This window comes from Panthera onca, chromosome B4 (assembly GCF_046562875.1).
Source record: "Panthera onca isolate mPanOnc1 chromosome B4, mPanOnc1 haplotype 2, whole genome shotgun sequence".
NCBI lineage: Eukaryota > Metazoa > Chordata > Mammalia > Carnivora > Felidae > Panthera > Panthera onca.
Window position 1 is genome coordinate 96354027 of NC_138345.1, and position 24950 is coordinate 96378976.

The following is a 24950-nucleotide window of genomic DNA, read 5'->3' on the forward strand; positions in this document are numbered from 1 at the left end:
AAGAGAGTAATGTTATTTAGTAAAATAGATTTTAAGGCATTAGCATTATTGAGGCTAAAATTATAGAAGGATTTAACCTGGAAGACACAAACCTATATGCAACAAATAATATTGGCTTAAAATATATGAGGCAAATAAATGGGCAGAACTACAGATGGACCAAGTCCAAGTTAATGGACTTGTGGAAGATTTTAACAGCTTTCTCAGAAACATGAAGCAAAAACCTAACAGATTTAGAAGATTTAGACAATACAAAATTAATCTAACTAGTATATTTAGAATCATATACCTACAGTTTAGAGGTTAAACATTGTTTTCAAGCATCCATATCAGTTATGTACAAAATTCACCAATTACTAGTCTACACAATATCTGAAGCAATACCGAGAATCAGTATCAAACAGGCCGTGCTTTTGGCAATAAAGTTAGGTTGTGAAAATAAAAAGATAACCTAAAAATCATGTACATTAGGAAGTTAAATACATATTTCTAAATAACTTATGGGTCAAATAGGAAGTTATTAAATTTAGAAATTAATGAAAAATGAAAATACCGCTTATTCAACTTCATGGGATGCAATAGAACTATACTTAGAACAGCCTTGAAGGATGTTGTATATAAGGTCATATTTAAAACATGAATTGAAGAGTTCAGAGAAATAAGAGTATAATGAAAGAAATTATCTGACAGTCTTAATTAAGAGAAAGGGAATATATAAACATTATTAGAATGGAAATGACTATAGATAAGGGAGGGATTTTAAAAACAATGTTATGAAGAATTTCATGCTTATGCTTTTTAAATCTTAGATGATATGCATAGTTTTAAGAAAAATATAAATTATCAATAGCCATAGTGATATTGAATCACTAATCAAAAATCTATTCTCTAAACAGAAAACTACCAGGTTTATACAGTTTTATAGGTATGTTCCACCAACTATTTGGGAAAAGTTAGATCTTTCTCTCTGTCTGTCTATCTATCTATCTTTCTATCTAAGTATAGTTGATACACAATTTTACATTAGTTTCAGATGTACAACATGGTGATTCAGCAACTCTATACATTATGCTATGCTCACAAGTGTAGCTACCATCTGTAACCATACAACACTATTACAATACCATAGCCTATATTCCCTATGCTATGCCTTTTATTCCCATGACTTATTCATTCCAAAACTGAAGACTGTATCTCTAACTTCCCTTCACCCATTCTGCCTATTCTCCCAAGTGCCTCTCTGGCAACCACCAGTTTGTTCTCTGGATTTATAGGTCTGTTTCTGCTTTTTAAGTTACATCTTATCTTAAACAAAGAGGAAAAGTTCCCAGCTTGTCTAAGTAGATTGTCTTCTCCCTCTCCCTCTGCCCAGGAAAGCAAACAGTTTAACACTAGAAAATTTATTACTATAATTCACTGCCTTAACAGAACACAGGAAAGAAGAAACATGTTATCTGAATAGATGTGATGAAAGCATTAGAAAAATCCAACACTATTCATGTTACAATTCTTGGCAAACAATGAATAGAAGGGAATTTCCTTATATTGCAGCAAGAATTACAGTTGGTAGTGAAACAATAGAAGCATTCCAAATACAGTAAAAAATAAGATAAGGATGCCTTCTTTCACTCTCCTCTTTGGCATTGTTCTAGGAATCCTGACTGAGACAAGCCAATGCAAAACAATACAGTAAAACTATTAAAATTAACTCAGAAACTTGGCTTGTTTCCAAGCCATTTTACAAAAATCAGTAAGTGGCTGATATCAAAATAATAGATCAGAAATATGATTTTTCAAATACTATTCACAGTGACAACAAACCATAAGGTATCTAGAAATAAAATCTAATAGAAGATGTGCAAGGCTTTTACCATGAAACTTAAAAGTGGGGTAAAGACTGAAATAATCAAGAGATATTCCATGGGCATGGATGTTAAGATGTAATGTTTGAAGATGTCAAATTAACATGCAAATCTAGTGCAATTTTAGCAAAATCCCCAACAGGATTTTGTGTATAAGTGTGGAAAATCATCCTAAAATTCATATAGAATAATAAGGAAGTTTTGGAGAAGAATAAGATCAGTGTCTTATTAGGCCTCACATTTAGTTTTAGTGATTACACAATGTGCTATTGGCATGATAATTGGCATACTGACCAATAACAGAAATGGTAGAGATCCAAGTATATGTGACTTGGTGTATGCAGAGGGGCATTATAAATCAGTGGGAAAGACAAGGCTCTTCAACTAATATTACTGAGACAATTGATTATCCACATAGGAAAAAAATGAGATCTGTATTTCACATCATTCACACAAATATATTCCACCTGAATTAAAGCTCTGCCTTTGAATAGCAGAAGTTTAAAAACTTTAGAAGAAAATATAAGAAAAATATCTTTTTGACCTTGAGAGCAGTGAAAGACTTCTTTAAAGAGACCCAGAAAAGAAAAACCCTAAAGGGAACATTTTATATTTGACTACATTAAAAGTAAAGCATTCTATTTGATCAGAGACATAGTGTACAAGGCTAGCACAGACTCGGAGAAGATTTGTGCAAATCCTATACTGGCAAATGATTACTGTCCAGAATATGCAAAGGATGATTCAGATCATGAGAAAAAAATAAACAATCCATTAGAACAATGGGCAAAGGAACAGGGCAGTTCGCAGAAGAAAATATAATAGCCAGGAAACATATAAAGTGATGTTCGACATTACCATTATCAGGAAGATGCAAATTACAACTAATAATGAGACACCATTTCATACCCGTTGATTAACAAACATTTCAAAATGCAAAATTTGGTGAAGACGTGGGGAAGCAAACTGTCACACATTGCTGGTGGGATGTAAATTGGCACTCTTTTGAATAGAAGTAAAACAGAACTAAAGGACAAATATAACATGAATTGGAAATATACTGAAGTATGTCATGATGTGGTTAATTCCAGAATGGGAAAAGGGGGTGTGTTACTTCAAGGGAATTGTAATGTTTTACTTGTTGAAAAATGTCCAAAGAAAATGTGAAAAAAGCACACCAGCATTATTTAAATCTGTTTGGGGTACTAGGATAATGTATTTTCGTACCGTACTTTTCCATATGATTGGAATATTTTGCAGTTTCCTTAGAGAAAGAGTTGAGATGTTTGAGGACTGAATCAGTGGTTTTCAGGACACTGATAAGTGGCTCTTCTCTTTCCCCCCAGAAATCTGTATCCACATTGCTCACATCCTCACCTACTTCATATTTTAACTCAAATATCACCTTCTCAGTGAGGTTCTCTCTGGCCTTTGACATTTCCTTACTCCTTTCTCTGGTGTGTGTGTGTGTGTGTGTGTGTGTGTGTGTGTGTGTGTGTGTGTTGAGCTCTTACTATTATTTAACATACATGCTATATATTTGTATTTATCTCACTTACTTAGCTCTCCAGGGTGGGGATTTCTATCTGTTTGGTTCACTTCTATATCCACAGTGCCTAGATGAGGGTCTGGCACCAAATAAATATCTGTTAAATGAGTGAATGAACAAATGAATTCTGGGTTCTGGTCCTAGATGGGAGAAAGCTACTTGAATCATTGAAAGATACAGGTGAGCAGAGGGGGCAGGCAGGAGTGTGTTTGAACTGGATAGTTGATTTGGAGAGGAAGGTGGCATATGTAAAAGTGAGGTCAGCAGGCACTTGGAAATCAGGGAATGAAAGGACAGATGAGCCAAACCAAATTGGAACTGAATCCAACTAAGCACTGAGCTCCTGTATGTACAAATAGATGTACTTGGCTATCAGTCTTGCTGAAGAAATTTGACCAGTCATAAAATAGATAGCTTAATAAGGAAATTCTCTATATTTATTCTATGTCATTTAAGAAAGATAACTGCAATTCAATTAACTACAAAAGAAGTACTCTATCTCAGAGAGGGATTAAAAGCTACTGTTTTATCTATAGTCTGTGACGGTATTAAATAACTTTTACTGGTTTCCAAACATTGGACTTGACTCATCTATTGTTTATCATTTATTGTGCAGGGAAGAAAGAAAGATTAGTTGTTAGAGTTAAAAATAATACCAGCCATGTTGAATGTATATTCATTGAAGATTCTGATGCTGAAAGAGATTTAAGGAATAAAGATATATATGTCTTCCTATGTGTGAGGCTTTTGCTAAATATTTCTCTCAAGGCTTGAGGTTTGCTTGCTGTGGAGCCGAATGAACAAAAGGTTGTTCAGGTGACTCTAGGCCAATTGTTCCTCAACTTTAGTATACACGTGATTCAATTGGCAAGTTTATCAAAATGGAGATTTTAGGACTCCTACCGGAGAGAGGTGATTCAGAGTTTCTGGGAGTGTGTGGGCCCAGGAATATGAATTTTAAACGGTTACCCCCAGGTGATTCTGATGCAAAGCAGAATGCAACAACAGTTGGAAGAAAATTGCTGTAGATGATTCTAACTTTTACTCAAGTATCTTGCTTTTGTGTGGTGTGTACCAGATATATGCAGTAATGTGTTGGTGCTTGGTAATAATGTGTGAGCAGAATAAGTGTGCCAACATCAGCAGTTTGAAAGCTGTAAATAATATGCCTGCAACGGAAAGAGCAGCACACAAATAAATACAAGGTGTGTTCCTACAAGAAGCTGAAAATCTACACAAAAAGGCATATTTACTGGTGGGAAAATTTAAAAAGGTATGAAGTATTAATTTCCTATTACTATTGTAAGGAATTACTGTAAACTTAGTGACTTAACACAAATTTATTTTCTTATTGTCCCAGAGGTTAGAAATTCAAAATGAGTCTTATGGGACTGAAACTGAAATGTTAGCAGAGCTGGTTCCTTCTGGAGGCTCTAGACGATGACATAGTCCTTGCCTTTCCAGCTTCTAAAACTGTCTTCCTTATGTTCTGGGGTTCATGGCATCCTGAGGTTTCTCTCCATTTCTGCCATCCTATTGCATTCTCCTTTTCTGTAGTCAAAACCCCCTCTGCCTCCCTCTTACAAGGACATTTGTGATTACATTTAGGACCCACCCAAATAATCCAGGATAATCGTCTCATCTCAGAGTTTTTGATTTAATCACAACTGTGAAGTCCCTTTAGGTAACATTCACAGGTTCTAAGGATTAAGACGTGGTGTCCTGGGGGCCATTATTCAGCCTACCGCAGGTGTATTAGAAACATGTGACAACAGCTGCCTGAATATAGCAAAGCTGTGTCCTTTCTCTGAAGTCTCTGTAAGTAAATGGAACTTGTAAGCTCCATAGTGAACTAGTAAATACTGTGCTTAGTATATAAATGTGAAGTGATTTACAAGAAGAGACTATACAGGTTTCCACAGTGCTAATTTCCTTGCCTGAAGGAAAATGTAGTTGGAAGGTGTAATCAATCTATTATAACAGCGTTTTAGTGCTGGAACGGACAAGGACCTTCAAAGTTTATTGCCATTTTATGGGAGTCAGCAACATGTTGTTAGTCCCTACTGGGTGAATGGCACTGTATCAGACATGGTAAGGTGAAAGGAGAGATTGGAAAGATGGACACAATACTTAAAGACTTGTCCTGCTGAGAGATGAGACAAGCTCTTCAAATATAGAGAGTCTATGACCCTATAGAATAAAGGCCACTAGTCCAAAAGGAACCCTGTATATGTAGCAGACCTGTCTCAGAATCCTTAGGCAAACTCTGTGAAGGTGGAGGGAGCAAAATACAAGCAAGGAAAGGCCATCAGAGCAACTTTATCAGTGACGGTATTCTGGAGTCTCCTTCCGACAGTGTCTGATACCAAGTGGAATGGAGTATAAGGCTGGTCTTCGGCCTCTTTAAAGGTGTTTTAGTCATTGTTCTCGGAATATCTGTCTTATGGATCTGTGGCATGGATTCCATGGTAAGACTCCCAGAGAGGCTCTAATATTTGTTTTCGTGGTGTGTTCTGTTCAAATGGTACGTTTTGAAGTAGTTGTGGTTTTGCTATTACCATGTACCTCATGCTTCACAGAGTACTGGGATTTTACTACCTATCCATCCCCAATTCTAAATTCTGCTCCTTCCCAGAATGAGTTCTTTGACTATGGTGATAGAGACTGCCTATTAGGCTGTTCTTGCTATAGAAGCTACAGAACAAACTTTTCACCTGTAATATGCTTTTCTACTCATTAGTCTTCCTTTCTCAACAAGTCTTAAGTTCCATTGCCTAAATAATCTCCCTTTGTCTTTTCCAGTCATAGTACTCTGCCACAGACCCTGAAGTGGCTCTCAGTTTCTCAGAGCCACAGCCAAGACTCCTCACTCAAGATGTCCAGGCTTTACCAGTGCCCGTCCCCTGGGCCTGGACCACCTGCCTTAGCCAGGCCAGCTCCTGCCCCCGGCCCCTCCTGGCCTCCTCTTTATGTTTATTGACATGTATGTCTGAGCACTGGTTCCTTGCTTCTGTCAGAATTTTGTGTGTATTTATTTCCCTTTTGCTTTGCCAAAAAAAAAAAGAAAAAAGTTACTGTCTGAATTGTAAATAAGGCTAATACTCTTGGGCTTTTAGTTTCTTGTTTACAACATCCTTTCCTCTTTGTATCAATATATTTGTCTTCTACATAGTGCTGAAAGCGCCTGCTCCCTTCTCTCTGGCTTGTTCTGTTTTATTGATTTGTATGGTGAACACCCAAAGAAAATTATATTCACATAGGTGAATTAATTCAGCTTTATTGGCGGAGAATTTAGTGACAACCACATTGTCGTTTTGCAGTTGGTAAAGAAAGGGACTGAGTTTTCAGATAGGCAAAAGGAAAAGTGAATTTATTACTGTTATGGTAGTGATATTTTACAGCCATACAATAATCACTGTGTCTTCCAAAGTTCCTAATGTACTCCTGCAGTGTGAAATTTTCTCAGGGAAGGACTCTGGCAAACCAGAAGGTTTGTTTGACTTTAATACACTAAATTACAAATGTCAAATCAGAGAAAATGTTACTCGGTTCGTTATTGAACAGGTGCACCGCTATTGTAAATGTTTTCTTTTTTTCTTCTTTGCTGTTTGGTATAACTACACACTGTTTCACATAATTATATAGCAGCTACTACAATTCACTTTTAACACAGCAAATAATTAAAACAACCTAGAATAAAGGCTTATACACAGAGAAATTTAGTCTCATTGTCCTTTAAAGTGACTCAATGACTGTAAAAAACCTCTTCAAATTTTTCATCTATAAAATCAGAAGATACAGCTAACTTCATAGTTATTCTACAGATATTTTGTGAAGATAAATGAGAAAATCTATGAATTATTTCAAATTATTAGAAGAATGTCTCCAGGATTTTTTAGTGTATGATTTTAAAACATTTCTGACAATTGCATATGTTTGCTTACAGGGTTTGCATTATATTACAACTATAAATGTATTTTTACCTTCCCTTTGAAAGTTTAATACAATGAAAGATAAATGTTACATGTAAGAATTTGAATAATTGCTTGCTTTCCTATACTTCCATGCTGCTCTGTCCCTGTTCTGATCAGTCACCATCTCTGTGAAGAGGATTTCTCTGAAGAGCCAGTGTAAATTAGATCCACTTTATTATTTTCAACCATAAGACTTTGTTGCTGCATTTCCCCACTGGACTGAAAGCTCTTTGAAAAGAGATTATGTCCCTTTTGCTTACCTGTGGACACTCAGCATGTGAACAGTGGCTTGACTGCTAATAGATGCTCATTAAATATTAACTGAATAAATAAATGCCCCATTGATGAAATCCTTAATCAGTCTTTGATGTTCTTATTATAAATTGCACAGCTATCAGAGACAAAGTCAGTTTAAATTTACCCAAAGTACCCTTCCATTGTGAGTCCCTTTCAAAGGATATTCTATCCCAATGATGGCAAATATCTGATACCAGTGCCACTTTTCCTATCCTTAAGAGCACAGATGGCATTTCACAGATCATGGCACTTTCTCCTTCCAGGTGCAGATGTGGTCTCAGAGTTCATCCCTATGTGTCCTCTAAGCAGACACTCTCAGTTGTTAGGAGAGTTGAAAAGTCATTGACGTCCCTACTTTTGTGACAAAGGAATTTGAGATAACTGCCTTTATCCCCTTCATTTTCCCCCTTCATTGATTAAAATACCTAAAATCCTATAAAAAGATGAAACAAATATACTTTAAATATACTGAGTCCATGAAACTCCAAGGTAAAGGCCAGTGAGTACAAAAGACACCACCCTTGGACACCTATTTTGGGCATTCAAGTGTTCTAAGAGATCAAAAATATGTAACTCCTGTATCTTAGTTCATTGCTGTGATGTATTATTACACAGGTGGTAACAAAATTTTGAATATTTTTCAAACGCCAACCTCTTATATTCCATTTTGGCTACTAAAGTTATTTCTGTCTAATCACTACCAAGCTCATAGACAGTTATATAGGAAGAAACAAGGAACTCTCAAGAGTAGCAGATGTTAGCTGAGCAGGTGTTATGTATGTATTTCCATCGGAAGTGAAAGATACAAAGGATTAAAGCCCTGAGAATATTAAAGAAAACCTTTCATTATTTTATTCTCAAAATAAGGGGACTAGATGAGAAGAATTGAGGTATACCAATCTCTCAGGTGTAATATATATATATATATATATATATATATATATATATATATATATATATATATATATATATATATAATGATAAACTATTACCTTCAGAAGGAACTTTGAGCCAAGACCTGGAAAAGTTAACTGACTTTTACAAGTTGACAGAAGTAGTTAGGGAGAAAGCTGTGTTTCACATCCCTGTGTATTCCTAGCATAGTATCCCTTCCATTGGATTAAATGGGCAGTTTGGTTTATACTGGTTGTTGGACGAAGTTCTGCAGAGGGAAAGAGAAACCCTAGGAAGCGATTTACATTTTTAGAGCTGGGCTCTTATCCTGGAATGTCAGAAAATGCAAATAAGCAGGTGTAATAAAATTACATTTCATTGCTTTTGAGTGGTAACTATATTTATGAAGACTTAGTTTCTATGTTACAATTAAGTAGAACTTTGTTACTCTAACATAAGAAAACAACTGATTTTTTTTTTTTTGCGCCATAAAATGAATTATTGTACAGCAAACTTCTGACTAACCACACAAGAATTATCCAGTTGGTGAAATATTTTTTTAATGTTTATTTATTTTTGAGAGTGAGAGAGTGACAGAACACAAGTGGGGGAGAAGGAGAGAAAGAGGGAGCCACAGAATCCAAAGCACAGATCCTGATGTGGGGCTCAAACTCACAAACTGTGAGATCATGACCTGAGCCAAAGTCATATGCTTAACTGACTGAGGCACCCAGGCACCCCAGTTGGTGAAATATTTTGAACTAGTCCCCCCTATCCTCCAGCTGGGTCTCATTTGTTCCAACAGAGCACTGGTGTGAGATGGGTACAGACAAGGTGAATGACTGTCCTTATGTGAGAATGTGACTATAACTGGATTAACTTGGTAACTAAAGGACTTGTTAGATAGAATGTTAGGACTAGTTGAATAAATCCATCCATTTCTCTGCATCCCTACTACCATCTCTCCAGTCCAAACCATAATTATCTTTTATTAGGACTTCTATAATAGTCTAACTCATTTCCTTGTATTTGTTCCTAGTCCCTTCTAACCCATCACCTATACTGCAGTGATGGAATCTGGTTTTTTTTTTTTTTCTTTGCTTTATGTTTCAGTGACACTTTTCCTTGCTGTAATATGTTTTGTCTTTTTCTGCCTTTGAAATGAACTCTCAATTATAAAAAATATCAAAGTAGATTTAAAAATTCCAGTTCTTGGCACACTATGAAGTTCACAAGTGAAGACAGATAGCAGCCACATGTGGCAAGAGGTGGGAAGTAATTAAAGTAGTGGTTACAAATGTTCACAGGAAGCTAAAACTGTCCAACAGGTTGTGCCCATATGTTAGCACAGGTTAGAGTAGTCAGTACCTGAGTGTGTGGCCTCAGTGTGTTTGGATTCAGATTGTACAAAACAATACAATTTCTTCCAGTTAAGAGTTCTTGGCTTACATCAACCCCAGGTTGGCTGGAGGGCACTGGGATGATATCATCTATTTAACACATCCCACCACCCACCTCCCCTCTGGTAACCATCAGTCTGTTCTCTGTAGTTAAGTCTGTTTCTTGGTTTGCCTCTCTGTCTCTCTCTCTCTCTCTCTCTCTTTCCCTTTGCTTATTCATTTTGATTCTTAAAAGCACGTATGAGTGAAATTATATGGTATTTGTCTTTCTCTGACTGACTTATTTTGCTTAGCATTATACTCTCTAGTGCCATCCATGTCATTGCAAATGGCAAGATCTGATTCTTTTTGATGGCTGAGTAATTTTCCATTATATACATATGATATATATGATATATATTATCTATATATCTATATCATCTATCTATATCTATGTCATCTATCTATATGTGTATCTATATTGTAGATAATGCTATAAATATCAGGGTACATGTATCCCTTGAATTAGTATTTTTGTATTCTTTGGATAAATACCTAGTGGTGCAATTGCTGGATAGTAGGATAGTTCTATTTTTCACTTTTTGAGGAAAACATACTGTTTTCCAGAGTGGGTGCATTAGTTTGCATTCCCATCAACATTGTAAAAGGGTTACCCTTTCTCCACAACCTCGCCAACACCTATTATTTCTTGTGTTGTTGATTTTATCCATTCTGACAGGTATCAGGTGATGTCTCATAGTTTTGGTTAGTATTTCCTTGATGATGAGTGATGTTGAACATCTTTCATGTGTCTGTTAGCCATCTGTATGTCTTCTTTGGAAAAATGTCTGTGTCTTCTGCCTACGTTTAAATTAGATTATTCATTTTTTTGGATATTGTGTTTTATATGTTCTTTACATATTTTGGATATTAACCCTTTATCAGATCTGTCAGATATGTCATTTGCACATATTTTCTCCCATTCCATTGGTTGCCTTTTAGTTTTGTTGATTGTTTCCTTCTTTGGGCAGAAGCTTTCTATTTTGATGAGATCCCAATAGTTTATTTTTGCTTTTATTTCCCTTGTATCCAGAGACATATCTAGAAGGGAGTTGCCATGGATGATGTTAAAGAGGTTACTACCTGTGTTATCCTCTAGGATTTTTATGGTTTCAAATCTCACATTTATTCTTTAATCCATGTTGAATTTATTTTTGTGTATAGTATAAGAAAGTGGTCCACTTTTATTCTTTTGCATGTTGCTGTCCAGCGTAGTCTTTTATACTTGTAGGTTCAGTTTGGGGTTTTCTATACTGTTCTGTTGATCCACATGTTTATTTTTGTGCCAGTACCATACTGTTTTGATCACTACAGGTTTGTAATATAATTTGAGGTCCAGAATTGTGATGCCTCCAGCTTCGGTTTTCTTTTTCAGTATTACTTTGGCTATCCAGGGTCTTTTCTGGTTCCATATAAATTTTAGAATTGTTTGTTCTAGCTCTGAAAAAAAATTCTGGTCTTATTTTGATAGGGATTGCATTAAAAAGTCCAAAATTGTGATGCCTCCAGCTTTGCTTTTCTTTTTCAAAGTTGCTTTGGTTATTCAGGATCTTTTGTGGTTTAGTACAAATTTTAGGATTGTTATAGCTTTGTGACAAATGATGTTGGTGTTTTGATAGGGATTGCATTAAATTTGTAGATTGTTTTGGGTAGTATAGACATTTTAACAATATTTGTTCTTCCAATCTATGAACACAGAATGTTTGTTCACTTTTTGTATGTGTCATCTTCAATTTCTTTCATCAGTGTTTTATAGTTTTCAGAGTGTAGGTCTTTCATCCCTGATTTGGTTTATTCCTAGGTATCTTATTATTTTTGGTGCAATTATAAATGGGATTGATTCCTTAACTTCTCTTTGCAGTGATGTAATTTGTTAAAATCTAGTTCTGAACATGTCATTTTGTGGCTTAAAATCTTGCCTGTGCCCATAGTATTAAATTAATATCCTACAGTTTGGTTTATAGGCCTTTCTTTAATGTGGTTTAAAGTTTCTTTTTACTTCTTTAGTGTCATCTGTTACTATATGTCTCCTCACATTTCTCATTTTGTCTGGGCAGGCTTAACAAGCAGCTCCCGATTATTCCACCTGGCGTAGGTCACTGATGTGGTCTTTCTGAAATGCAAAAGTAATTTTACCATTTTCTGGCTTAATATTCACCAATTAAATACCATAATTATTATAATAAAGTGCCAATATTTATTATCAATTTTAAAATCATTTATCATTTGGTCAACATTGTTGCCTTAGCACATAATGTTACTTTGGTCTGGGATGTCACTCTCCACTTGGTAGCTTACTACATCCAACTTATCTTTCAAGATGTAGGTGAAACATCCCCTCCCCTGAGAATCTCACAGTGTTATTAAAGGATTCCTATTGTATACTCCCTTAGGACATGCATATACCTGTGAAATTCATTCATTCATCAAAGTTTTATTGAATGTCTACTATGTACAAGGCCTTTGACAAGTAAATTAAACAAAATATTTTTACCTAAAATAATGGCACTTTTATGCAGTTAGAACTAATAGATAAAAATCTTTGTTCTCAAGCAACTTACATTCTTGGAAAAAAAGCAGCAAGAAACAAAATGAATACGTAAAACATATATTTTGTTAAATGGTGGTAAGTTTTATAGGAAACAATAAAGTAAGGAAGGAGGATAGAGAGTCCTGGAGCAGGAGACTCAAATAATAGACAATCAGAAAGAAGAGATATTTGGACAAGTATCTAAAGGAGAAGAGGGAATAAGCCCTGGAGATAGATATCTAAGGGAAAATTCAAAAACCTTTATGGAAGAATCTCTGGAATATGTGAAGAATGCCAAGGAAGCTAGTGTATGAGTTGAATAAAGTTAATGTGGAGCAAAGTAGTAGAAAATCAGCCGAAGAGGTTCAGAGGGCTAGATTTTTATAGGAATTTTGAGGCCCTTATAAAAACTTGGGCTGTTACTCTGAATGAGATGGCAGGTCACTGGAGGAGGAAAGGCAGAAGAGTGATATTCATTTGAAAGGAATATTTGGTTGCTGTGTAGAGAACAGACTGAAGGGAGTGGGGATGAGACATCAGTAGGAAACTAGAGCACTCATCTACCTAAGAAATGAAGGAAGCTTGAAGCAGGTTGGTAGTGGTAGAGTTGTGAGAAGTGGTTGGAGTCTGGATATGTTTTTAAGGTAGAGCCAAAGGATATGATAACAGATTGAACATGGAATGTAAGAGAAAGAGGGAAACAAGGATAATACTGAGGTATTGGACTTAAGTAGCTGGATGGAAAATCTTTAAGGGGAACAGTGTGTTGTTGGGGGGGTAGGGTGACAGAAAGGAGGGAGAAGAAGGAGGAGGCTGAGGAGGAGAGAAGAGAGGAGAGAACTCTGGTATCCATTTTGAAACATGTTAAGTTTGAGATGCCTATTAGATATCCAAGTGCAGATGGCCAATGGACAGCTGGATTAACGAGTCTGGAATTCTGGAATTATGGGGTAGGTCTTTATCATCTAGTTGATATTTATAACCATGAGATAAGTGTTACCACCGAGATACTGAACATAGACAGAAAAGTGAAGATGTCTGTGGATTGACACCTGGACTTATCAAAATTAAGTAATGAGAGGTATGAGGCTGCAGTGGAATCAGTGAGGAGACTGAGAAGGAGTGGTTAACAAGATAGAAGGAAAAATAAGATGGAAGCCAAGGAAAGAAAATGGTTCAAGGAGGGGAAATGATTGTGTCAAGTGCCGGTGATAAGTTAAGTATGTTGAAGACTAGAATCGGTCTGTTGAGTTTGGCATTCTGAAACTGTTACTGATTTTGATGAGAACGCTTGTTGTATATAGTGGGGATGAATCCTGTTGCTGTATAGCAGAAATGAAAGCTTTATGGCAGTAAGTTCAAGAAAGACTAGAAGCGGATAGCATAGCTAGGCAACCACCCTACTTACACTTATTATCTCAGGGCTGTTTTCATTCTCAAAAGTGTTCCAGTTTGGATATTAACTTATGTGTTCATACTAACTATATGGAAAATTTTCAATGGGCATTGCTGGAAACCATAACTGTAGGAACTGTGCTCAATAAAGATTTTTTGTTTGAAAACACAGTAAGTGATACAGAGTATTTGCTAATGAAAATGATCCAATATGCAGGCATAAATTGGTCATGTGGGAATAAAGAGAAGTTTGGGCATGATGCCTTTGAAAAGGCGAGAAGAGACAGAATGTGGGGGTTTTAGCCTTATGTAGGGCAGAGTACACTGTTCCATTGCTTACATTATATTTTTGTTGTGGATTTGTTTGTTTTCCACATATTATAAACCTCCTAAGGGTAGTAAGTGTAAATGTCTTGTTCATTTTGTGGTAAGAGTTTTTATTATTCTATTTCTATTCCTTAGTATAATACCTGGAACACAGCAGGTGTGCAATAAATGTTTGAATGAGCAACTGTAGTCACCATGCGCAGCCTGCATATGTTTTATCTTCTCACTCAGATTGGATTATTTCCATCAACTCTTGACAACCAGATTGATTTAATTGTGTTTCTCCTGTCTGGGCCTACAGATAGCTTGACTAACTGGTAGAGTTGATTGACAGGAATGCCTGTGTTTCTACCAAAATCGATGCTTCCTGGGAGTAAAATCAGTGACCTTTTGCTGCATCATTTTGCAGTGGTCCTGGTTATGGTTTCAACATGGATTACTATTTATTTCACCTTGAACCTTCTTAAAGCTATCTACTCTTCCCCAGAATACTTTGTTATTTTAGTTTTCCATTCATATGGCATTTATCATTATCTGTTGTTATTATCTAACCTACCTAATACATGGGAAGCTCTTTGAAGATGGGCATTTCATCTTCATTGGTTTTTTTCTCAAAATGCTTTGTACCATCTCTGGTTAGAAAACATGTCTTCTTCATCACTAAGTTAAAAATCCTTTGTCCAGGCCCTGGTGCGAATTAGATGCCAAATAAATATTTGTGGAGTGAATGACTGCGTGAATGAATGATTACTGTCTGTGATGTATGCTTATGATGCACAGACCAGATCTCCTTTCCTGTTTGATATGTCTACCCCCCAGCTTTTCATTGCTCTGCTCCTAGTAGTTGACACCTAAAATCTTTTCTGAAGGACTATCTTTGGGCCACTGGAGCTGCATCACATAGATGCTCCAAGAATAAGTTCTTGGGATTTTATGCCTTCTCCTTGCTAACCAGTATCTGATGACTGAATATAAGAGTATGGAGGTCTAACTATCATACCTCAATGCAGTGCAAACTTGCAATCGCAATTTATACTCTAGAGCTCCCTGTGGGATCAGGCTGAGGCCAAGACTTTACCTCAAATTGCACACACATTTGCTTGGCTTATTAGCCTCCCTTATCTCACTTCCTTGTTCTCTCATAGGTTTCTCCTAAGAACACTTCCTTAGCGGATGACTTGTATGCTCCCTCTTTCCTTAGAGTCTGCTTATTGGGAACTTTACTTAAGGCAGTGCATGTTTATAGTGAGTTGAGTCAGGGTCAGGGAATCATATTCACTATCTCTCTAAGAGTCTTAAGTTGTGCTGTTGTAGTCAGTTCCTCCTGAGAGTTTTTGGTTTTATATTACTGCCAACCAAAACTGTAGGTGACTGTGAACCAAGTTTGATATTTGATTTCATTGTTGGGTTGAGAAGTAGATTCACTATTTCAGTAAATAATTGTCATTGAATTTAGTAAATATCTTATTGAATTACAGGTCTTTCTAATATCAAGTCAGGATGCATTTTTCTTAACTTTCTACTCTTTTTGTTTATATACATCTCTGTTCTCTCCTTAAGTGAGGATGACAGTTAATTGTATAATCAATTTTTATATGATTGAGTGTCACTTTCTTTTGTCTTCCTGTTGAATATAAATATCCATTTCCACATACTCAGCAAACCATTTATTTATCTTTTTTTTTTTTTTAGTAATTTGAGAAGAACACAAACTCCTCTATCTATAAAATAGGATTGGAAGTAATGTGTTTTAGAACTTAAAAGCACTTTAGTCAACACCTTCATTTTATAAGTGAGAACACTTGAGGCCCAAAGAGCTTAAGTAATTTGTTCAATATCCCCCAGCTTGCTTAGTGGCAGAGCAGGACTAACACCCAACTCCCAGCCTGCTGTCTTCTCTACTGCTCCACAAATACACATATATCTTATTCACAGAATTGATATGAGGATTAGGGGCCACATCTGTGAAAAACAGATTTAGCCTTTGGAAAGAAAGATGCTGGATAGCTTTATGAAATCTTTATGAAAACTAATCTCATTTTAACCTTTTCTGTACAATTGTTAGTTTTGTTCAGTTTTATGTTATTTGCCTCAGGCTTCTTTTTGGCCGAGGACTAGATAATATACAATGCTTGATTTAAAAATCAATATTAAGTATCCGAATTGTGTTAGAGATAGGAAACACTTCAGCTGGTTTTGAAGCTGGGAGCCGTTGCAGACGGCCTTCCAGCATGGCGATTATTTATGTACATGAAAAGTTTGCGATTCCTACTTTGCATACTGGGGATAAGGACAGTTGGTTCCAAAGAAAAGAAGGAAGCACAAATTATATTTTGTTCAGCCTGGTGATACTTCCAAAGCTTGATGCAATGTGTCTTTAACAAACCATGAATTTTCTTTCCTGCGGAGCTACCATATCCTGCCTACTTACAGCATTGTCAGGGAACCATTATACTAATCCACCGTACCTTCATATCTCCAGCAAGCACATGTAAGTGATAACTCGAATATTTATTTTGATGCAAGGTGTATAAATCTTCTCTATGTCATCTTGTAAAGCAAGGAAATTGTGACTTGCTCAACTTGGTTACTTTAATTGTTCAAGTTTGGTTCTTTCAGCTACAGCGTGCTTTGATATATGAATAAGAATACTGTTTAATTTTTGTAGTATTCAGAGTGATTTGTGCAGATTCATATATGCAGGGAAGATAAAACTTGAATACCAAAAGGCTAATGTAGCTTTTATATATATTTTTAATTAGGTACGATTATATGCAAGACCTGATGCTATCAGAAGAGGATCTGGGGACTATGCTCTCCATATAACAAAGAGATTAATAGAATTTTATGAAGACTACTTTAAAGTGCCCTATTCCTTGCCAAAACTAGGTAAGTATTTTCATGGTTATTTTATTGGAAGGGATCCTTGAAGGTGGAAATTTTTCTTCGTGCATTTATTTCAGATGTGAAAATTCCAAGAGTATATGTTAGAGAAGATGAGCATGAGAAAACTAATTTCTTCTGAAGAGGTAAAATAAAACCTAGTGTTTCTTAGGTCTTGCCAAGAAGTTTTCATAGGAATTAAGAAAGGCATTGTGGGGGGCGCCTGGGTGGCGCAGTCGGTTAAGCGTCCGACTTCAGCCAGGTCACGATCTCTCGGTCCGTGAGTTCGAGCCCCGCGTCAGGCTCTGGGCTGATGGCTCGGAGCCTGGAGCCTGTTTCCGATTCTGTGTCTCCCTCTCTCTCTGCCCCTCCCCCCTTCATGCTCTGTCTCTCTCTGTCCCAAAAATAAATAAAAAACGTTGAAAAAAATTTAAAAAAAAGAAAGGCATTGTGTAAGTTTAGGTTTCCAAAAGATAACCACGTAGCTATAATTTGTTGAATATGTACTGTGGAGAGGTGCTTGCCAGCATCTCATTTAATCCTCACAGCTACTGGATGGGTAGGTACTGTTAGAACATTTTCCACCCAAGGGACTTGACATCCAGGGAATATTTCATTCATCCAGGCAGCCAATAAGTGGAGGAGCTGGGATTTCAAGTTAAATCTTGATGACTCCCAGAACTCTTCAATATTTTACACTGAGAAGACACTCATTATTTTCTTTTTCCTAATTCTCAGATGTTGGATCTCAATGTATTAATTGTCCCTCACATTATTTTTGTCTAGTCATATGTCAGTACAGGTATACTAGGTAGAATAAAAACTGTATAATGGAAGAGAAGGGAAACTGTATAATGGAGATTGTGTTCACCACCAATATTCTTACTTCCTTTTACAAAGATAATATGTTCAGTAATCATTTGTTGAGTGAATAAATGAGTGAATTTTGTTATCCAAATTCGAATGAAGCTACCACTTTTTCAGGGGAGTGAACTGTGACTTTCCAGGAAGTTAGAAAGGGTATGTATACCCATTAGAAATGCTGTAGTTATTTTTCCTTCTCAGAAAACCTGTTTTGAAATGTTACATCATAGCAGTATTTTGTCCCCCCGCCCCAGCCCCTGCCCATTTTATTTTCCTTCTCAAGAACATTTTGATCAGCATCCACATAAAAGTGATTGCTCATTGGTAAGAATAAAGTGCTTACCTGATCAAAAGTGTTAGCATTTGAACCACAGGTTCCTCTCTATGGAGAACTGGGTTTATTTTATTAAAGTACCTGCCTGCTGCGTAGCTTTATTGGCCTTACAATGAGTTGTTTAGGAAGTAGATGAAATAGTTGATATTGTTACTAAATTGGTGTGGCATACAATTTTAAGGAATGATATTACAAAATTCGGAGTTCTTTCTGAAAGATGTGCTCTTAGAATCTATAAGATTTTATTTCAAATTTCTAAACAAAATTTTATTTCAAATAGGATCTATATTTAGTTTAGTTTAGTTTTTTTTTCCTTCTTTCCCTCTCCCCTCCTCTATATCAACTTCCTATTAGCATCTGTTACACTGAATCTCCCTGGTAGGCACCCAATGCAGGAAGGACTATCTGACCTCATTTACATGGGAGGTGACACTGTTCTCTACTCCAGGTAAAACCGGCTGGGAACCTCCCAGCTTGACCCTAATGTAAAATTCACAAGTGCTTATGTTGCAAGTTCAGCAAGAGAAATAAAATGTGGATCTTTGTCCCCTTCAGACCAGTAATTAGTAGAGGAACTCAATTTATAACTTCAGGGGGTTCCATGTAACTGTCAGCTTGCAGCAGGAAGCATTTCTGTTCCTCTCTTTCACTCACAATTGAACCATGCAGGCTTTCATCTGGTAGAAAAGAGCTTTGTTCACTGTTACTATTACTTGTTAAGCTCCTTATGGTGTATATAATTGAATTATTTGACTTACCCCAGCACACTCCTTTTTATGTATCTAGGGGAGTTACCATGGTCTATGGCACTTTATAAAATTCCTTTTAAAATTCTACTTATTTATGTATCTATAGATATTTAGAGCTGTGTATTAATGGATTTATATGTCTGCTTTCTAAATACTCCCTATATAAAATTTCTAAGCACAGAAGCATTTTGACAGATCCTTAGTTCCCATTGTATATAATGATTAAATAAATTCTATGGAAACCAACTCAGTCTTTGTTAATGGTACATGTGGATGTGTCCTAGAGATGAACTGTGTCTGCCTTGACCCTTCAGATCTATCGAAGATGGTTTTCTCTCTCCCTCCCCACTTCTATCTTTCCTTCCATCTTCTGTCCTTAATTCTTTCCCTCCCTCCTTTCTTCCTTTCCTTATTTGTTTAATAAGCACTTATTGAGTGCCTCCCACCCACACTTTTCTATGTTATAGGGATACAGCAGTGAATGAAAAAGGCAAAAATCCCTTTCCTCCTGAAGTCCTTCCTTCAGGCTTACATCCTGTTGGGTAAAGACAGACATTAAAGCAATTATTAACACATATACCATATCAGATGGAGATAAATGCCATTAAAAATAATGCTAGAATGGAGGGAAAAGAAGAGTGGGAGGAAGATGAGGCATGGGAAGGTGGCTGAAATTTTAAAATGAGTAAATACAGAAGGCTTCATTGGGAAATTGACTTTGGAGCAAATCACTTAAGGGAGTAAAGAAACAAGCCAAATGATATTGTGGGACAAGGATATATAGGCATAGAGGCAGAGGAAACAAATTGCCCAGATCTTGAGAGGGGAGCTTGGTGGTATATTTCAGGAATAGGCAAAAGGCAAGTATGACTGAAACAGAGTGAGTAAATGGGTGTGAAATAGGAGATGAGGTCAAGGAAGGAGTAATGGATGTGGAAAAGATGATGTATAGCCAGCAGGTCATGGTAAGGATTCTGGCTTTTTCTTTTCTTTTCTTTTCTTTTCTTTTCTTTTCTTTTCTTTTCTTTTCTTTTCTTCTTTTCGTCTTCTTTTTTTCCTGGGTGAGATGGAAATCTATTGGTCAGTTTTGAGCAGACGTATTACATAATCTGGCTTCTGTCAAAAAAGGGTGAGCTATGCACCTAGTTTGAAAATACACTGTAGGGCAGGATGCCCGGGTGGTACAGTTGATTAAGCATCAGACTCTTGATTTCAGCTCAGGTCATGATTTCATAATTCGTGAGATCAAGCCCTGAGTCGGGCTCTGTGCTGACAGTGCAGAGCCTGCTTAAGATTCTCCCTCTCTCTCTCTCTCTCTCTCTCTCTCAAAATAAATAAATAAATAAACATTAAAAAAAAGAAAATACACTATAGGGCAATTGTTCTTAATCAGGGGTTAATTGAGGCACTTAGCAACATCTGGAGACATTTTGTTTGTTACAACTCAAGGTGGGTGGTGGGGGAGTGTGTGCTACTTGTGTTTAGTGGGTAGTACTGCTAAAAATCCTATCATGCACTCAGGAGCCTCCACAATAATACTAGCTCCAAATGTCAATAGTGCTGAAACTGAGACCCTGATTAGTGGCAAAATGTGGAGCATGAAAAACAGTTAAGAGGCTCCAGAAAAATTCAGGAAAAAAATGATTATGGCTTGGACTAAGATGCTAACAGTGAGGTAGTTGGAAGTGGTACAATTCTGGATATATATTGAAAACATAGACAGAAATATTTGCAGATGAAGAAAATGTGGGATGTGAGAGAGAGGTACCAAGGACAGCTCCAAGGTTTTTTTTTTTTTTGGCCTGAGAATAAGGATGGAATTGCCTTTTGCTGAGACAGAACAATTGTGGAAGGGGATAATTTTTGAGACTGATATGTCTATTAACCATTCAGGTGGCACCTTGATGTCTTGAAAGGAACTCAAATAGGCAGTTGAACTTATCAATATGATGTTTGGGTGAGTAATCTGGCTACAGATATCCATTTGCCAGCATATGATGATGTAGAAAGTGGTGAGGCTATATGGACTTACCAGGGCTGTGAGAGCAGATAGAAAAGAGAATAGGAACAAGGAGGGGCTGATGCAGTGTTCAGAGGATAGGGACATTAGGATCCAGTAAAGACTTCAGAGAAGGAGCAACTGGTTGAGAAACTAAGAAAACATGTATCTGTAGTATTTCTGACCATCTAATGAAGAATTTCAAAAGTGAGCAGATGTTAAATTGTGGTAACTCAAGTTGGATGGGCACTGAGAATTGACCATTTATTGGTGCTCGCCATGTGAAGGTCATAGTGATCTTGACAAGAGCAGTTTCAGGGCAAAGGCCAGAGAAGTGTGTTCAAGAACAAATGGGGGTGGAACTGGGAGGGGATACAGTGACTAGAGACAGTGAGTTTAGACCACAGATTGGTACTTCTGAAAATTCCCAGTGGGGAGTGTTCTGGGAATAGAGGAGAAGGGAGAACTGTTTGTGTTCTATCTAGTACTGCTCACCTCTGGATAAGAGCTGTTTATGTGAACTGGTAGCCCCTTACCTTGCAGATCTGACCCTGTCCCAAACCGTATCAAGGGAGACATGGAACTTGCCTCTCTTTGATTTGCATTAGAAAACTGAAAATCAAAACAAGTAACAAAACTCTCCTCCAGGTAACCTGACACTACTGAAGCTTTGGAGGTGATGTGCACATGTGTGCATGGTAGGCCATTACACCGCAAGAAGCAAAATGAAATGCAACAAACCCGTAAAGTATAATATTGTATCTTTTCTTAAAAGTCACTTTGCTGTTCTCATAAACCTGCGATATCTTCTCTCTACCCAAGTTCTTTTTCATTCTTAGTGCTGAATAGTTTCACTTTCTCCACTGTGGCATCATCTCATGCTAGATCCTCTCCAAGGATTTGAGTTTCCACTCCAAGTAGTTTATCAGAATGGCTCCCTAAGAGGAATTCTGATGCTTGTTGTTAGGACAGTAATTTATTCTCCTTGTTGCACAAAGATATTCCTTTAACATTTTGAGCCAAAATAGGCAGCCAGTGTATACTGTATGATGATTTGTTTTTAAAATCTCTAAGTTAGATAATGAAACCTTAATTGTATGAAGTTTGTAGAGATTTCCTCTTGCTTGGTATTGGGTTGTAAGCAGAGGATACAATACCAGAAGCCTTTCTATAACTGTGTGTCCTGTTTTCCCTAACACTCTCAAAGGCATAGAGGTTTACTTTACAACAAGATTTTTGTAGACATATAAAGAATTAAGCTATCTGTCCTCTAATCTCAAGAACATTGACCACAGCTACAAAACCAAATGGATTTATATTTATAAACTATGGGCCATTCTTAAGGACTTTGTACATTCTAACCCATTTAATCTTTTCCACAGCCTTTGAGGTAGTATCTGTTATTTTCTCATTTTCCAGGTGAGGAAATTTAGGCACTAAGTGACTAAGTAATGTACTCAGTTCACACAGCAGGAATTAGAGGATTTATAATTCAAGTCCAGGCTGTCTGTCTCCAGAATCTTGAAATTCTGCTCAAACAGATTCTAGAAATGTTGAAGATCCAGAGAATTAAATATGGGTCACCTTAATAAACTAGATAATCTGATTACTAGAGGGATAATGTAATACATATTTTTATTAATTTCATATTGATATTAAAAGTAATATATGGTCCTTGTAGAAAATTTGGAGACTTAAAAAAATTGAAGAAGTACATGTTTTATAACTCATAATTTCATCAACTAGAAGATCTATTTGAATACTTTATCATTTTCTTTTAATTCTAGTGTAATTAACATAGAGTGGTTATATTAGTTTCTGGTATACAATATAGTGATTCAGCACTTTCATACATCACCCAGTGCTCATCACTTCAAGTGCATTAATCCCCGTCTTATATTTCACCCATCCCCCCACTCTGTATTTGAATATTTTAAATAGTTTTTCATCATAGCTGCTTTATAAGTTAATTAGGTAGCAGATAAAGTGACTCAGATTTGTATTACAGTATTTTGTTATTCATCCTATTTATATTTCAATTAATTATGGCAGATAGTTTTTAGTTTCCTTTTGCTGCTACTTTGTAATTTGTAAATCAATAAGTTTTGTAAGGGAGTTTGCTTGATTGCTTCTTTTCAGTACACTGTGCTTTTATGAAGAATTCATTACCTGCTGTGATTGTAGAAGGAGCCACAGGTATTTTGTAACAAGAATTTCTGGCCTCAAGGAGATTGTGGTTTTGTTGAGGAGATAATACAATATTTACTGAAATTAATGGATTAGAGACTCACACAATACAGAATATAATCAAACACCGAAATTTTGTAGGACAAAAATATAGTACCATGTTAAGTTAAGAATGTGGGATCATTGCACAATGCTGTAGGCATGAAATGCACATAAAAAGAAGCTTTATATTTACCTGAGTCCTGAAAAAAGAAACACATTTAATCGGAGGTGGAGAAGAAAGGGGAGATATCATTTTGAGAAATGTGTAGTAGGGAAAGCCCTTGGATCCCATGGGCTTTATGTATCGTGTTGATAGAGTCTATTTTTTTTTCTATAATGAGATAAGTTATGGGATAACTTATGGGATAAATTGCCCTATTGAAGTTCATGAATAGAAGCAGCTAGCTTGAATGATTGAGTTTTGTTTAAGCTATCAGAGATGTATTCCCTTTTTTATTATAGTGGTGTTGTTGTTGGTGGTGGTGGTGATGATGATGATGGGCTATTTGCAAGTAGTGAAGCTTGGGAGATTTTTCATTCATAAAATGTTTGCACTGACCACTAAGTATTTCACTCTCTGTGGTTATGCGTCTTTTTTCTTTAAGTTGTGATATGTTTGTTGTTTCTAACTTGAAGTGATAATTATATAATACTGTTCCCCATCTTAGTTTTGCATCTCACACTTCAGTTATTATTTGAGACTTCATTTTTTTTAAAGTATGACTTTTTTTCTAATCTTGCTTTTGCTTAGGTAGGCATTGAATACTATACATATGTCTTGTTGGTTCAAGTAATACTGCTTTTAATACTGGGGTCTCTATGTATAGTCTGGTATAATTATGCATAATGTCAATTTACTCCCAAGATGCTTTTTTCAACCAGAATTCCTAAAAATATTTGAAGTTATGCTGGATCTATTTAATATTATGGTTTCTTGATGGAAACTAATGTAAGGCTGTCCCTGTGGATTAACATTCTAGTACATTGTTAAGGGATCAGATGAGACAGTACTTTGCCTTCTGATTTACCAGGTAGTATAGAGAAATGAATTTCCTCAAATGGCTATCCTCCCCCCCCCCCATTTAGAATCAAATAGTCTCTCCCTATTTTTATAAAACTAATTTATTTCTGAAAAACTCTTCATATGATGATTTGTTCATAAACCGAAAGAGCAGTTATCGTTTCTTTCAAAGGAAAATATTTTTCATATATTCCTAATCCTCACTCTGACAGCCATGTGTAGTAAAACAACACCAAATCCTATTAAAATGGACACAGTTACTTCAATATATTACAGTTATTTTAACACAGTTTAACAAGCATTTTCCCCTTCATTAATTATTCCATAATATGGCCACTTAATTGTTCTTGTTAAGCTATTTTGCTGCTATTAGATGCTATATACTTCCAAGACTGTACTAACAAACAAAACATATATAGATACTCAATGTTTGTGATATTTAATAACTAGTGCAAAAAAAGAGAGAAAGAAACAGAACAGTAAAGAAGAAAGAAATCAATGAAAACAGTGCATTTTAGTGGGAATGATGCATGAGATTATTACTGCTGTAAACTAGCAAACCACGGTACGCTGAGTGGAGAATTTAATGCGACACAAACCGACT

At 36.2% G+C, this 24950-nt stretch overlaps 1 protein-coding gene across 1 annotated transcript in view; it reads left to right on the top strand.

Moving 5' to 3' along the window:
• TRHDE (thyrotropin releasing hormone degrading enzyme) overlaps window positions 1–24950 on the top strand; it is a 384591-nt gene that overhangs the window by 95710 nt on the left and 263931 nt on the right. Inside the window, exon 3 of the mRNA XM_078449668.2 lies at window positions 17030–17156. Coding sequence (XP_078305794.1) covers window positions 17030–17156 — 127 coding nt within the window. The remainder of the gene's footprint in view (window positions 1–17029; window positions 17157–24950) is intronic.